A 17,683-nucleotide genomic window follows, 5' to 3' on the forward strand; every position below is an offset into this window, starting at 1 on the left:
GTGTTTATGCATTTATTTCTTAAGGTATGTATGAAAGGCTGAAAAATTACTTTATTGTGGACCCCCTCCAAGAAATACTATATCATCTCTTGGAAAGTGAAATTAATTACTCTCATTCTCTTTGACAGAAATGCAGCGTGCCCTTCAATCTTCACATCCTTAGAAGGAATTCTGTTTCTGTTGATAATATTAAATATAGTTTAAGTGTTTGATCATCTTTTCCACCCCAGGGTCATCAAGAGCAAAAATTCAGCTAAAGTCGCTGCTCCCAGGCAAAAATCTTGATGGGCTTTTATTTAAAACAAACAAACAAACACCAAAACAACAGCAATGCTCAGAGGATGCTGCTGTGAGTCGTCCATCAATGTTGTATCAAGAATTGAGTAGTTAGTGACCAGGGGCAGAATTTTAGTATGAAATCCTTTCTTTGTTCCTTTTTAGAAAATTTTCTTGTCCTAATTGTGCATAAAACTTTTCTTTGTGATATCTGGTCTTTTCAGTGTCCCTGCCTCTTAGAGGCTGTTTCCTGGTAACATAGCCATATCTTTTCTCACTTTCTCAAATCTGTGTAGTCCTTTTATTTAATTTCTAACTGCTATAAGTGCTGCTTGTTTGGTGTTTTCCCGTGGTTTCCCCAGCTTTCCTTCTGTCTCTTGGCTGCTCTCCCATTGCTACACGTTTATGGATTCATATCTCGGAACCAATGTGTTTCCATTTTCCACTGTCCAAAAGCCAAGAAATGAATTCTAATAATGATTTCAGGATCAAGCCTTTCAGGTCTTTTCTTTTTCCCAAAAGGAGGAGGAAGCGTATACCTCAACTGTTTGGGAAACATATTTATGCAGTATTGCTGGTCTTACGTGTACGTACGTGCAGCTTGAAGCTGGAATTATGGATGGTTTACTGGCCACATTATCACAGTAGAAGTGATTGGTATGGGCTATGAGAATATATTATGTCAACACTGTAAACGGATGAATGGTATGATCAGGGTTTTGTCCTCCTTAGACTGATGAGGCATTGTTTTTGGATATGCTGGTTGCATTTCAACTGCTACGTGTGAAATAGGAACCAGCATGTGCCTCTGTGATGTTTACACTTACAAATTCATGCATAACATGTCTAACGCTCCCAAATAAGATATGTCTGTTGTCCAAAGGTTTGGTTGATTCTTCCTAATTTTTATGAGCATTTTCTGTATTTTGGTTTGAGCTCATGCAAAAGCTATGTAGTTCTCAAGTATTTGAAAGCACCTAGGGGCTCTTAGTATTGGGTCTTCCTAGCTTTCTGGTATATACAGCAGAATTACAAGAGGAGTGCTCTTCCTCTGTTGTTGTGAAACAGCTTAAGGAGTAAAAATTTTTTTAGTGAGGGATTAAGCAGATACCTACAAAGTATGGACTCGTGTTCATAATCTACAGAAGTCTTAAGCAGTTTGCAAATCTCAATGAAGCTTGATGCCTCAGAAACCATCTATTTACAGATAAGCTCCATGTTTACCTACTGTATTGTCGTAGTCTACGAAAGCACTCTTTCATTTACTTTATGAAATGTTTCTACAGTGATGAATTGCACCTCAGCCTTTGGTTTATAAACCTATGTTAGAACCTTGTGTCTAAGTGTAATTAGGAAGAAAAAAATTCGTGATGGAAATAGTCGCTGTTCCCAAAATTAGAATTTTGGAGAGAAATTAAGGCTATATTTGAAAGCAAACTATGTTTGATAATTTGTGCTTAATGACATATTTTATAATGTTAATGACAAGCCAACTGGGATATTTTATGAAAGCAGCCTCAACAAAGAATTTCTATATGGGTATGACATACTAATAAGAAACATCCTACATTGTTCTACAGAGAAATTAAATGATAATACTGTGTGCGAACTGAAATAGTGTTCTAGTTAGAAGAGTAGATAATGCTAATAGCTTTTTATAAAAGTTGCTCTGTTTATGGTGTTTCTTTTCTTTTGTTTCTTAATATCTGAGAATATTTAAATTCTTACTTCTCAATTTCAGCACATGAAATGAAATCTTGTCATTTAGAATTTTATGCAGTAGATATTTGGATGCTTCATTTTGATATTTTCTAATTCTTTTCTTTTGGTGGGTAAGTAACCATGTTAGCTTAGAAGCAAAAAAAAAAACAAAAAACAATAAAACATCAACCCATTTTCCTGTTTATTGATCTGGTGCCATTGTTCAGCTTATTTTCTTTCTTTTCTCATTGTTGCTAAATAAAATGCCCTTGCACTATTGTATTTCCTGAATGGAGCTATAATTTATATTCTATAAGGAAAGACTTGAAGAAGCATGTTTTGTTCCTTTAAGTGTATGCTCAAGCTTTGAGGGGACTAGCAAACCAAAATCTTTTATTAAACAAAGAATGAAATGAACCAAATTAATATAATTTTAGGCATTGTTGTTCTCATACCATAGTGAAGCTGAAAAAAAAGAAGGTTTTGGTCTTCATATAATAGAACAATAATGTCTACGTTAGCCTGGTCAAATTAGATATGACCAAAAATAATCTTCTGTAGTCTATCTGTTAAGGCTAGACGGACACCTGCTAATTTGGGGGCCATTTTAGGCCTTGGAAATAGACATTTAGTAACTATTTCTTGAATTTATGAGTGAATAGGTATAAAATTAAATTATATTCATGCTCAGTAATAACACACTGAGCCCATTAGTCTGGGTGGAATCTTGGATTCTTTATTATTATTTATTATTAAATTTTGCTCATTAAAACTTGAAAGCATGAATACAAACTTGGACAAAATTATTATCATTGTCTTAAATTACACAGCACAAGCATAGGCAACTTAAGATTTACAGAATAAGCTTTTCCTAAAATTATTTCCTAAAAAATACCTGTTGTAGTATTTCTGTATATTATTTTGAGAAAAACTTTTTCATTGCTATGAGCTCAGTTATAATCCAGTTATTAGAAATGGCTTGTGTTCAGTAATTTAGCAAACGGGTGTGGGAGGTTGGAGAATTTTATGCCCTGTTTTAGTGTATTTCCCTGGATTTTGACAATGATGTCTGTCGCCCTCCCAATCGTCTTACTCTGTTGTGCTTTTGTACTCTCCACTTTAATTATGACGACTGTCCGAGCGGTTCTTCAGATATTTGGAGAGCGAATTAATGTTCTGTAGCAATAAGAGAAAAATTAAAAAACATTCAAGTCATCAATCATACCTCTATTTTTCTCCCCACAGTCTCCAAACGTCCACAACTACCCCGATATGGAAGCTGTTCCCCTGTTGCTAAATAATGTGAAAGGGGAACCCCCGGAGGACCCGTTATGCGTAGATCACTTCCAGACACAAACTGAGCCAGTGGACTTGTCCATCAACAAAGCCAGGACATCCCCCACAGCCGTTTCCTCCTCCCCCGTTTCCATGACAGCGTCCGCCTCCTCCCCTTCTTCAACTTCAACCTCTTCGTCGTCTTCTAGTCGTCCAGCCTCATCGCCAACTGTTATAACATCAGTATCTTCAGCATCATCTTCGTCAACGGTATTAACTCCAGGGCCCCTTGTTGCCTCTGCCTCTGGTGTGGGAGGCCAGCAGTTTTTGCACATTATCCATCCCGTTCCGCCTTCAAGTCCCATGAATTTACAGTCTAACAAACTGAGTCACGTTCACCGCATCCCCGTGGTGGTCCAGTCGGTGCCTGTTGTCTACACAGCTGTGCGGTCACCTGGAAATGTGAACAACACTATCGTCGTACCACTTTTGGAGGATGGGAGAAGCCATGGCAAAGGTAAGAGACACAAGCAAGCCTTGATTTATTTCAGCAGTAACTCTTCATTTATTCAGTGAGCGGACCCCAAGTCGTAGGCAAACACACTACATCCAAGTAAGTTCTGTGCAGAACGACACAGGAACCAGCTGATCCACTGCTGAGTAGAGCACAGTTTAGTAGAAACTAACCTCATATTTATATAGGCATATGCTTCAGTACTACTTAGTCCATATTTCTATATATCAAGTCATTTACTGTCAGAATTCAAATACCTAAATTTGCAAAATATTTTTACCTTCAAGTGCGCAAATAGAAAGTTCAATCTGTAGTCAGCATAACTGCTTGTGAGATGCAAATGTGTAAATCCCTCGTAGAGGTTAACCACTGAAATTTTTACAAAGTGTGTCAGGATGTTTCTCCTTTCAGTTGTTCAGGCTGGAACTGACTTGTCTGGCAATAATATAAAATTCCAGGAAGTTCCAGTGGTTGGAACCTGATCATTCACTTTTGAGTAACTTGTAAATTAAGTCGCCATTAAAGTAATTCTAAAGTTAGGTGTTTGGCTACAAATGTGTTATGTAGCTTGAGTTCTTGTCTTCATACAAGCCTAAGTTTTTATTTTAAATAGCAGGAAGCCTCCATATGATAGAAATAATTCAAAATGCAGTATTAATATTTCCTTCTGGGGGTTAGAAGGCAGAAAGATACTTTGTTACATGACTGCCTGTAATAATACCAAGTTAACTATATATGCTAGTTAACTGATCATGAAGTTATTTTTCTTCTTCTAAGTTCTTTTCGTTTCGTTTTTAAATAGAAGGAATTGTAATAATATCATGGTGTTGATTTTTCTTCCCTTTCTATGAATCTAAAAAAATAAGCCACCCTTCTACAGAGATGTAAAATGCCTATAATCATCAACTCATATGTGTGTATTTTGTCTTCAGAGCCTAGAAATGACGATGGATTAAGACTTAGATTGCATTACTTTTTGCTTTGATACCATATTACTTCCGAGGCCCATAATTAAAATACGATGGGTGAATACATAAAACACTGCCTTCGTGTAAAATACTAGTAAACATAGTTGTTTTGGTTCTTACGTAAGGTGGGATTCAGTGCATAGGAATAACATTTGGTCGTGAACTTGGAGAAATTTTTGCAAACACACATTACAGAATTGTGCATTCATCTTTTGCAAGTTACTATTTTATCTGCAGTGAGTTTCTTCATAGCACATGACAAGTTTCATCTTCCCAGTTTTACCACCTGAAAAATCTTGTGCTTTACAGCAGTCAGAGGTTTAAACTGCAAACTTGAGATCCAGATGCTCTGCTTACCTGACAACCTATTTTTTCTTTTTTTTTTTTTTCTTTTGGTGCTTTTATGGGCAAAGGCCAGGAAGTAGTCCCACCACCATCTTTGTGAGCAGGTAGAAGAAAAAGAGGAAGAAGTGAGTCTGTACATAGATTTTTCTTGAGTCGAACCTTCTTTGATATTACTAATACTTCTGATCCAAGTGAGCTAATTGATTCAAATAATAATAACATAACTAAAGGCCACATTAGGTATTTATTTTTTTTTATAATTTATAGATGTGCTTTAAATTTTTTAAGAATTAGGAGTTAACAACTAGAAAAATTATAACCTTGCGTGTTACATTATATATGTGTACACCATAGAACCCAATCTTTTTACAATAACACTTATGAAAAATATTGCTTTTATTGTGAAGGTGATTGATAAGGATCTTAACACTGTTCATGACCTGATTTTACGATTTCCATGCTCTAATGAAGGAAACAAAAGAGGTGTCTCTTTTATTTGCCATTATTTGATGGGAGAGATTACTTTTATTTAAAGTTTACTGCCAAAATTTAATTTTCTGGAAAATTTATCTTTGCAGAAGAACTGTGTTAAGTAAGACTCATGCTGTAATTTGTTCTCTACATGAGTATATTTGTTAGTTTCATGCAGTGTTTTCTATTCAGTAGTTTCCTCATATCAAGAGTAAACATTTATATAACCATAAACACACTAAACTATAATGTGGATGTTAACAGCATGAGATTTGGGATCAAGGTTGTATGGGTTAGCATCCTAGTTCCGTCACTTCCAGCTTTGGACTGGGCAATAACTGGGCAAAGTTATTTAATTTCACTAATCTTTATTTTCTTCAGTGATAAAATGGGAATAAAAGTATATATCTTTGAAGATTATTGGGAAGATAAAGTAAGAGCTTATGTGTAAATGTCTAGCACTGATCAACTGTCAATAAATGTTTGCAGTTATTTATCATTATTATATCCCCCCCCCAAAAATACCTGAAGCAATAATGTTCAGAAATTTTTTCTCTGTCTTATAAAAACAGAAAGTTGGAGGAAAAAAGACTTATTGAATTTAAAAGTGAAAAACTGTTTCCAAGAAGTTGGTATAGAAATGCTTCTCAAAGTTGTTACAACAAATTATAAGGGATGAGTGTTTAGGATGAGAAATTGTCTGGAAAATCCCATACTTTCTATGTTTATTAGTTTATATTAAGTTTTTATAATCCCCACATTCTACAAATATTGCTACACATTTTATAAGTTTTTTTATTGTTTAATTGATTAATTAGATGATGGTAAAATTCTCTAATGGAGGAGGTCTGCCTACCTCACAGAATGAATAAAGGAAAGGGCATTTCAGTGATTCCTCACGTCTGTATTTTGCACATATGCACTGGGCACTGGGCCAGCAATGAAATGGCTGGGTGATAAAGGGAGCCCTGTTTCCATTCTCAAATAGGACTTGTATATCTGGTATGGATGAGCAAAAGAAAATACAATGGGGGAGCTGGTTTTTCAAAATACTACTAATAAAAATACAAAAATAACTCTTATAAATGTAGGTGATTGTACTAGCTAATTACCTTTGAAGTTGGTATAACATATCTGGTCTGTGGTAGAGAAATAGATTACCTTACATCACACTGCACAAGGGACTGTGAATGAATACATCTGTATCTAAAATACCATGAATTGAGTCATTTGTCCATTCAGGTATTTACTGAGCATCTCTTATGGATCAGGCATTTTATTGGCACCAGAGACATAGTGTTGAGCAAAACAGATGCTGTTTCTATCTGAGTGCTTGTAGTCTACTGGGAGATTTTGACATCAAACAGAAAAATCGTACAATTAACTGATAACTGTGGACAGAGTTGGGTTAAAATGTAGACCAGCCATGGATGTGCCTAGGGCAAAGAGTTTAATTATAACTGCAGAGAGAGAAAGTTGTATATGACAAAAGTATTTTCATACAGGGTGTTATATGTGGTTGGAAAAAATGTTTTTGCTGTTATGCTCAGAAGCGGGTGTTCGGGGCCTGGGAGTGTGGTGGGCTGGAACTTCCGCACGGTATGCTTGGATGTGAAAAAGCATTCTAATGAGGAGAGGACTCCAGCCTATCCAGTATCTATGGAATATGGTCTAAAGGAATGGCAAGTTGTCAGCTAGCCCAGGGCACCAACAGATCTCAGTTGGGTCTTGAATGTAATCTGTGATATGAAGGAAAATGGCATGATGTTCTGGAAGGCACAGTAAACACAGTGTAGACTAGAGCCATCAGAGGGATGCTGCCAGAGAAGTTCTCCAGAGGAAGACATTTTTCTGCTTGATACAGGACAAAGTAGCAGTTAGCCCTTCGAAGTGATAGTGCTGAGGGGTAGAAGGCCCTCCGCGGAAGCTGAGACCTGTTATTTATAAACAAGACCCTAAAGGGATTATTTGACCTTGTAAAGGAATTTCAGTTCAGCCTGGGGAAGTTTTTGGTAGATTTCCCAGGAGATTTTCATTAGGTTTTACAGATATTTAGCAACAGGAAGCATAGAAGGTCAAAAAACAGATCACAAGCAAAGTGATTGGTTTGTTACTGCCTTGATGGAAAAGTAGGCAGGCACTTTTATGGTTCTCTTTTCCTTCCTTCCTTTTGATCCACTATTAAGGTGAGGGAAAGAGTGTTTAAGAGAATGCAAGTGAAGAGAGCGTTTTACCAAGGGACTCATCAAATGTATCAAAAGCTTCTAAGGGGCCACATAAAATAAGGACTAAGAATGGAGCATTTCGGGAGGATGGAGTTTACTGGTGACACTGTGTCAGTGGAGTGGTGGGGACAAAGGGCGGACTGAAGTGAGTTCATGTTCAGATGGGAGGTGAGACAGGGGTGACAAAGTCTAGACAACTCTTTGGAGTAGTTTTGCTGGAAGAGTTTTGGAGAAATGGCATGATAGCTGGAGAGGCATTTACGCTCTCAAGGGAGGAATTTTAAAAGAGGCAGAAAGTATAGCATATTTGTATTCTGTCAAGAATAATCCAGTAGACAGTTGAAAATGGGTAACTCTAGAGAGGGAAGAATTACAGAAGCAAAATTGTTAATTGCACGTTAGTTGCTTATATAATTTTGTGGAAGTAACCTGCATCTTGCAGTAATTAACCCAAATTCTAAAGTCAATTTATTAGATTGACACAAGTTTTAGGAAAAAAGGTACATAATGGAAAAGGAAAGAAAATGCAAAAAACAGCAGATAATGACCTAGGATTGATAATGAAAAGCAAACAGAAGTTCAGCAAAATGTGGGTTCCACTGAGAATTATAAAAACGATACCAGCATTAATATGAATATAAGGTCAGACATTTCTCATTCACCACATACTGGAATGTACAGAATAATTAAAAGAAAAAGGTAACCCCCAAATAATTTGTTGTTGGAAGACATTTTTATAATTGAATATTAACAGATATTACATTTCAGAAACGCAGAACCCTGAAAGAGCAAGGCCGTAACCAGTCTGTGACCATCCAACTAAAGAGCTAAAAAAAGAAAGGATTTACTTTCTCCCTCCCATATGTGAGCTAGTCCTTTCTCCATGTAGCTAAAGGAATAGGTAATATCACCTTGATGCCCAGGAATGAGGCTCGAGCCAAGGTGTGATTGACCGGTGGCTTTGAAACAGCCAGAACTGAAAAGCCAGCTGGGTATTTCACTGTTGCCCAATTTTCTTCCCTGACCACTATTGCATCCTTCTTCACTACGTTATATAGATGGTCTGTTGGTCTGTCTTCTCCCCCCTTCCCCATATTGTCTTCTCCCCCCTTCCCCATATTGTCTTCTCCTTAGCCACCCAAACCCACCGGATGTCCCCGTGACTGTAAAAAAGGAGATTGCCCAGCGGAGGAAGCTCAGCTCGTTTCCTATGCAGCCACTTTTCTTTTTCCTGAAAATGCAACCCTGGCAGCCCAGCCTACCAGAAGTTTTACAAAACATATTTCTTGCATCAAGACTTTTTATTATAATGGTGTCATACTTGAAAAATAACTCATTATGGGTCATAAGTGCATTATTCCTGCCCATATATTTATAGGATAAAGTCCTTGAGTTTAAAGTACTTTTCCCCCCAGATGTCTGACTAGAGCATGTTGTTACTGCTGTTAAGAAGCCAGCAGCCATTTGAGCATGTCATTTCTTTCGTCATCTCGTTAATAAAAGCGTGTTGTTTTTATATTATTTGTAGATGAAGTGAGGAATCCTCCAAAACTATACCTTTTTCCCATAGCACTGGTTCAGGAATTTCAAAGGGCCGTGGCTGCGAGCAAATCTGAAATACTCAAACCCCATTTCTTCCTATAGGCTTTTGCTTTTCTCAGCAGCCCACAGAAAGAAGCCACAAGTGTATTTTTAGTCCTAGGCCATTTATACTTGTGAAGGGAAATCTGGTCATTGCAGTGATTGCTGCAGAGCTGGTTGGAGGTTGTGACTGTAGCTCCTGACCGTCTAATGCAGCTGGAGTTTTGCTCCCATGAAACTCTGCATTTCAGATCTCTTTGTGTCGCCAGTTTTCTTCTGCTGTCAGCTTTCCCAACGTTGATGTTTGTGGTATCTTTTTTCAGGTCCAGGTTCATTTTGTCACAGACTTGCTTCTCCTGTCTACCTTACACATGACTGTTCTCTTTTAGTTCACCATTCAATGGATTCCTGGTGTCATCTGTCCATAGGACCAGAATAGTCCAGGGCAGCTGACTTATGCTTATGTATATGGTTGTCTTGGCTTCTTGAGTGTTTGAACTACCACAGCTTCCTTTGGTAAATGTATTCTTCTACTTACGCTTAATTAAGTATGATAACTACTAGATAGAGATTCCTATTTTAAATCTGAATTTAATGTCTATTGACAAACCATCTAGTTACTCAATCTTTTATTGTTAATTTTTTAATGTTGCTTATTGGGAAGCAGGTCTGGATAGTTGCTGACTTTGGGCTTATTATTCTTGAATTTAGACTTTGATAGGACTTGAGTGTTTTATTACTGTCATTATAAGACAGGAACATGTCAAATAGAAAGGCAGCCAATATTTATGAAAAACTGAATTTTAAATAGGAGGTCAGAATATTTTATATAGATAACGTTGGTCATTTGTTGTTTGTTTTTACCTGACTTTCAACAAGGAGTAGAAACTTATCTGTATTTTTTCACTTCTGGGCATCCATAGGAAGTTGAATGGATTCCATCAAAAAAATGGCTTCTTATGCTCTTGTTTATCTGAAATACCCACAATCTGTCGACTCCTCTGTTTTATCTGGCATAGACTGGGTTGGGCCTAAAATTTGATGATAATAACTGTCTTGAGAGAGGAGACAGAAATTGTATGTTCTGTTCTAACAGAATTAGCAGAAAAGAGAAAACTGTAAATGTAAACTGTAAAATGTCAAGGAATGAGTTTGGCTTTTCCCCTGCGCAGTTAAATAGTAAATAAAATTACGAAGGGGAAAAGAAGAGCAAAAAGTATGGCCTGCAGAGGGGATCCAGATTAAGAGAGAGGTGATACTTCATTCAGAGATAGATATTATGTAAGGAAGCAAAGATAATAGACAGGAGACAGACCCATTAAATAGATAAAGTAGCTAAAGCAAGGGGTTACCAAAGTGGAATTTGTGTCCATTCTGTTATAAAGTGATACCTAGCACACCATTTTAATTTGTTAGGTCAAGTGCCTCCTATGATAAAGTGGTCTAATTTATATTTAAATAGATAGATGCTTAAATGTGATATATTACTAGTATTTAGTCTAAGGTTAGTCTCTGTATTCATTTTTCACCACACCTGAAAAGTTTTCTCTGATAATATTTAACACACTGAACATTAACATACTGGATCTTGAAATATAATATCTTTCCTTTCCTCTATAGTTTCCTTTTTTAAGAACAAGTTTTTTCTCTCCTGAAGTGATGTTCTATTTAAATATAAAGCTTCTAATTTCAAATAGTACAGGTGCTGTTATGCTGCAAGGAAATTCTTATTTTACATATCAGATTGCAGGTATTTATAGGATTCTTTTGATGATGTTTGGACTTATATACTCACTGCAAGAAACCTTTGGGTATTGGATGGATATATCTATATATGGAGAGATACAGATATCTATCCTTATCTGGATATATCTATATAGATATAGTTATTTTTTGCAAATGGGCATTTTACCTAGTGACTCTTAAGACCTGGAAAGAACAAATGAAAGAAGGAAGAATATAAGATCCAAAAGGGAAACTTGGTCTTAGAATCCTTGCCAGCACTGTTTTAAATTGGCTTTTTAATTATTTATAACCCTCTGGCTGTGGTTTGTGTCTCCCGATTTTTTCTCACTCCCTCAACAATAATTCTTTTTCTATTCCAAGCTCTGTTACTATTTTCTCAGCCCCTTCTCTCTGCCCGCTCTCCATTGTTAATGGAGAATTTGATTAACTGTTCTTCCACTTTGTGTTCTTTAGAAAAGAACAAATTGATATTTGTCTTTCTGTCTAATAAATAAAAGAAGAGCTACCAATTTACAGAGTTATCATTACGTACTCCATCTTTCCTCCAGCCACCTTCATGTGGGGGAAATGCTGCTTTGATCATTGGCCAGTTGTATGTGTTTTTCATGACCAGGCGTCTTCACCATCGTTTTTCTTCATTTTATCAGCAAATGTCTTATGGACCAGTTATATGGCCAGAAATGTCACTATGGCGATTTTTAAAATAACTTCTCTCCAAAGCCTGCTTTTTAGTGTACAATACACTAAAAGGATACTCATCACGCTGTGAGTCGTTTTCCTGTTGATGGATCTTGAAATCAGTTTATTAGCTTATAACCAGCATTTTAAAGAAATTAAATAGGATGGAATTGATTAAGAAATATGAGCGTATCACCCAAATAAGTATTATATCATGAACCTTTTACTTCCATACATGCAAATGCAGTACTGTGTGTGTCTGTATACTGTCTGTGTACTGAGTCATATTGAAATACGTATTTCTTACTGTAGTTCCTGTCTCAAAAGTTTGAACGACACTACATGGAGTTCCGTCACCTTTAATTCAGATTTTTTCCCCTCTTCCTTTCTCTTTTTTTCCATCTCCCTCTCGAATACCCTTCTTGATTCCACCTTCTTTCCTCTACCCTCTCACTCTCCCATCTCCCCTCCCTTTCTGTCTTCTTTCTTCTCCCAGGTGTCCTTCTCCATCTCCCTCTACCATTCACCATTCTACCTTTTCTTGAAGCTTGATTCTTCTTTCTCTTCTATATGTAACCAAATCACCTATCCCAGAAGTGATGTATTATGGAACTAAGCAACCTATATTGAAAATGATAGCCTTTGTACTGCCATCTAGTGGTGGGATTTTAAAATATTGTGAACGGAAAGAGTTGGAGGAACTCTATGGAATCAAGTTATTTCTTCTATGATTGCTCTCGGGTTTTCCCAGCTGGTTTAGGGTTGTCAGGGAGTTCAGTGAATATGCTCCTTTAAAGTGAAACTCGAACATGAATTCGAAACCTAACTTATCTCCTTTGTTTTAAGAAGCATCCCTTCTACTCACTTGTCCTACTTCCCATCCTGCACATTTGTATGTGACTTCTGTTTGGTAGAAATGAAATGCTACTTTCTATGTATCTTTGCTTAGTTTTTTTTTTTGTAACTATGGATTGTGTTTGTTGGGTTAGTGGACGCACGTATATGCCGACTTGTGAACTATTAAGTTTTATTGAATGTCACAGAGAAAAAATAAAACGAGAGTTATGTCTGGGAGAGCAGGACTGCAGGAAGACAGAAAATAGGAGAATTTGGTGAAACTGATAACTGGGAGTAGCCCTTGGAGAATTCATCAGAGAATCGCCTTCTCAATAGCTAGGGACTTAGGAAAAGCTCAGTGGAAACGGAGTAGAATTCGAAAGATATTCCCATGGATGGTTTTCTCAGATTCTCAGTGTGAGAAAGATCTAGTGGGACTGGGATGACCTACAATAAGAATAAACTTTTCTGTTGACAAAAACTGTAGTTGCTTATATAATGCAGTATATATTATTATAAATCCTCACTCACGGGATGAAATAGGCTGACATCTCCCAAAATCCATCTGGGCCTCATTAGCTACAATTTTTTCAACACATTGCATTGTGCCTGACACTAGTAAATGTTCAATAAATACTTAGTGAATGAACAAATGAATTAATTAATGTAGGTGCAGTGTTTTATATGAGGTGCTCAGTTAGAATGCCATGGCCAGTGCTGGTCTCTAGTCCTAAACCCTAAACATAAAAGGAACCTTCCCCTGTATGGTGAAGTAGAAGAAGCAACAACATAAAGTGGAAACCAGCAGGGTTCTCATATCCTCACAGCGTGGATCCTAGCACCCCTCCCCGCCAGGCTGTTGCCATTCCACTGAATATGTCTCATGTCTCAGCCACCATTTCCATGGCTTTTCATGATGACACCTCTCCCTTTATCCATGTAGTTTCCTTTTCTTGGACAGCCTTTTCTTTCTCTGGAAAAAGACCTGGTTCAGATGCCTTCTCTTCTAGAAAGACACATACCAAATTGTATTACAATTTATGCCATACATATAAACATATACATACACATACACATAGATATACATATATGTAAAATATATTCTCTTGGCTCAATATATGTGGCTCAAATATATTATATATAATATAAAATTTTATAGTAATGATATCTATATCGTGGCCTTACTGCTTTGTCCAGTGTCTGGCACACAATGAACAATAAATGTTTGCAGAATGAATGAATATCATTCCCGGAGCTGTTACTCTCTTATGTCAGTGGGCCATCTGTAATTCCCTGGTGTTTTTGAGTGTATTGTTTCTACTGTTTCCCAAGTTTGTTTTATTTCATTGCATTTAATACTGAAGAATAATATTTGGTGGTACATTATAGATGCTTGATATGATTTAGGTTTTAATGGTTTCTGGAGTTGAACCCCTGTGGGTGAGACATATTCTTATGGCTTCTGAGCAGTCTTAATGAAAAGATATCGCTGTATGAAAATTACAGCCAGTTCTTATTTATTGTTTTACTCTCAGGTAAAATAGTTTGCCTGTGAAACTAGGATAAATAATGGCTTTGATTGGATCCAGGCAATTAATAGAGTCTGTGAGGTTTCTTATGTAATAGTAATGCCAATTTCATTTCCCAGTCAAGGTGAAACAAATTACACCTCCTACCCCACTGCAGTTAACTGTGTCAGCATCACAGTACCATAAAATCTCAATAAAATCTGAAGTCTGTGGAGTATGGATAATCCCACTATAAATTGTAATAAAAATTACCCCTCCAGACTCTGTATTGTCTCCATGAAGTTCATAGACACTGTCTCTTTGTACATAAAGTTTTATGAAATACATCGACCAGTTCTCCTGTCCTTACCAGATAGCAAGCTGTTTTGATTTAAAAGCTGATAACGGTATAATCAGTTTTTGGTGTTTGCAGTGCATTTTAAAAACATAAGTTTCATCTAAGGAACCTTAAGTAGAAGGAAAATGCTACTTTTATTTGCACTATGCACCGAATGTCTCCTTGTGAGAAAGAATAATGACATTTTTACCATGGTGGGGCCCGTTTGCTGCAGCCATAAAACAAAGATTTCGTTTCTTTCCACCAATCTCTAATTTTAAAGGTATATTAAGCAAACCCAAGCACAAATCTAAAAGAGCTTTGCTAAATTGCTTCAAATTTTCTGCATTTAGAAGGAATTGTCAATTTCATGATTACATTTTTGTCTCATCTGTGCTAAATCCAAGAGCTCCCTAATCATCTCTGGTGTGGCCTTTGTTAGGAGTAGATGTTTTGTCAGTCCTCTATAAACACAGAGCCCTTTAAGACAGAGGAAACCTTCCAGAGACTTAGGTTGTAAATCTGCAAAGAACATGAATTAGACTCTGGAGGAAGTCATATGTTATAATGAAGGTAAAGTAGGTAGCATTTGACGTGGAAGTTAAAGAAGCATAAGGCTTTGCTACTTGGAGTAGGCAGAAGTATTCCAGCCAAGGAAAAGAGTGAACAATGAGGACAGAGAATGAAGGGTACGTAAAGAATGAAGAATAGTGTAGCTTTACTGAATCTTAGGCTATAAGGCACACACACACACACACACACACACACACACACACACATACACATGGCATAGGGTATAACATATACATTGCATACGTGATATATACTATGAATTACTTATAGGGGAGGACCTGAGATTCTCCTTCTCTGAAAGAGAAAGCCTTTTAACTCTTAGTTTAGATGTACTTCTTACATCCTTTGTGAATATGACTCTTCCTGCTGTGTGTAGAGAGGAAATAGTGAATAAAAATGGCAAAAGAAAAATATAGAAGAGGTATATTTCTCAATTTTTATTTTTATAACTCATGTCCCCTGAAATGTTGTCTCAATAGATTTTTTTATGTATTCCCAATAGCCACAAAAACTGTAGCATTTCACTTTCTGTAGTTTTCCTTAGGAAAAGAAGTTACTGATTTTGCGTTACCAATCTACAGATGCTCAAAACCCTCTGAGATTCTCATCTGCCAACCCCCCTGTCAAAATAGGAAATTCCCTTCATCTGTAGGTGGACTTAGGGCAAAAGAGTGGCAGCTAACAAAGGAGGTGTCAAAATTATTATTAAGATAAGAACTTGAAAAATCACAGCAAGGTCTTTCGGGATTGCAGTAAATAGGCTTACACAGCTCTTGAGTCCTTGGAGGTAATACTTTATTACAGCATAATAATTGCTTTTGAAATAATGACCATTAGTAATGAAGGAAAGGCTGAATTATGGTCAGTCTGTTTGAAGTAGGAGACAAAGTATGTAATAAATCTTGTATTTACTAAAAATCATTTAAATAATTAACCTTAATTGAATGCTTATATGTTCTTTGTGCTTTACATACATCAATCATCTTTAAGTCTTACAGTATAACCAGTGTATAGGTATTATTGCTTGTCTTTTACAGATAAGAAAACTGAGACTCATGTACCTTCCTCTACTTCTTATAAGGTTACAGCTTATTAGTGATAGAGCCTTGAATAAAATCACAACTTTTTAATACTTTTGCCATACTTTGCCATAATTAAAAAGGCATGCCTTAGTTATCTAGAAAATTTGTCAACATTAAATAGCCCAATTTCATATTTTTTCAAATTAGGTACATTGTATTTTTAAATCATTTTATTTCTGTCAAGGTGTAAAATATTACATATGAAATTATCTATATATAAAATCAAGTATGGGCTTCCCTGGTAGCGCAGTGGTTGAGACTCTGCCTGCCAGTGCAAGGGACACGGGTTCGAGCCCTGGTCTGGGAAGATCCCACATGCCGTGGAGCAACTGGGCCCGTGAGCCACAACTACTGAGCCTGCGCGTCTGGAGCCTATGCTCCGCAACAAGAGAGGCCGCGATAGTGAGAGGCCCGCGCACCACGATGAAGAGTGGCCCCCGCTTGCCACAACTAGAGAAAGCCCTCGCACGGAAACGAAGACCCAACACAGCCAAAAATAAATAAATAAATAATTTTTTTTAAAAAAGACAATGCTATACACTCTTAAACTTTAAAAAAATAAAAAATAAATAAAATCAAGTATGTATATGAAATGCATGAGGTAGTTCCATGTTGCTAAATATTGACATTATGGTACCATATTATGTACTTCCATTTTCTCCAGCATCTCGCAGCACTGAAAACAACAGCCTTGAGCTATAGGTTAACATTTCCTAGGTACAGGGAAATTTTGTCAAAGTGTGGTTCACTGAGTTTCGGAGATCGACATCTGTGTCATTTTTCGACATATCTGGTTCCTGCCTGGAGCTCTCGTGAGCAGGGAATTGCTTAGACAGACATATACAACACAGATGTGCCTGTTCTGTCTTGCCTCGCTCTGGTAGTGGTTATTTTCTGAAAAACACAAGGGGAAACTACAAAATAAAGATACAGCCAGCGTTTATTAGTATCGTTATAATTATATTTATTTTTCTTAGATTAATGAGTTCAGTAAAATTCTGAGCACTAGTCAATAGCAAATAATCATGACAACATTACAGCTTTAGAATTATCCTAGCTTATGTAGCAGATGTTCCAAAATGCCTTCTTTAGAATTGGAAAATAAATTCCATAAAATGTGTGTTTGGTTACAGAGAATAGCTTCAGAGTAAGATCTGACATTTTCCAGTTTTTGTGTCAGTTTCTCTTCAGAGTCTCATATACTATTTTTCTATGTTTTTGTTTCAGTAGTTCTCTTACTATTTTATGAAGTTTAGCAGAGAGTAAAATATCTTGTATGCTTTCCAAAATTGATCGGTACCATGATACATGATAGCAAGTAAATATTTTCCAGTATATTCTTGGAGTCATGGTTGTCACGGAACATGACCCATTTCTCATCTAACAAATGGGCACTAACTGGTGAGCCCTTGCTTCCTGGCATCGTTGTGCCCATTGGTATGATCTACAGTAATCAAGGTACTATATACCTCCCATTTACTACCTCATTATTTACCTTGCAAGTAGGACAACTTATTAACAGGCCCCTTTATTTCCTTCCTTGGCCCATTGTGATCATTTTTGATG

The 17,683-nt window shown here is 36.7% G+C and overlaps 1 protein-coding gene across 5 annotated transcripts in view; it reads left to right on the forward strand.

The window, feature by feature from the left end:
• Positions 1-17,683, forward strand: part of KLF12 (KLF transcription factor 12) — a 448,910-nt gene that overhangs the window by 289,703 nt on the left and 141,524 nt on the right. For all 5 annotated transcript variants that reach the window (XM_022577047.3, XM_022577039.3, XM_089899449.1 and 2 more), the window contains one exon: positions 3,223-3,769. In XM_022577047.3, coding sequence (XP_022432755.1) covers positions 3,223-3,769 — 547 coding nt within the window. The remainder of the gene's footprint in view (positions 1-3,222; positions 3,770-17,683) is intronic.

Source organism: Delphinapterus leucas, chromosome 18 (assembly GCF_059928025.1).
Source record: "Delphinapterus leucas isolate spDelLeu-1000000601 "Yukka" chromosome 18, BTC_Dleu_Yukka2, whole genome shotgun sequence".
NCBI lineage: Eukaryota > Metazoa > Chordata > Mammalia > Artiodactyla > Monodontidae > Delphinapterus > Delphinapterus leucas.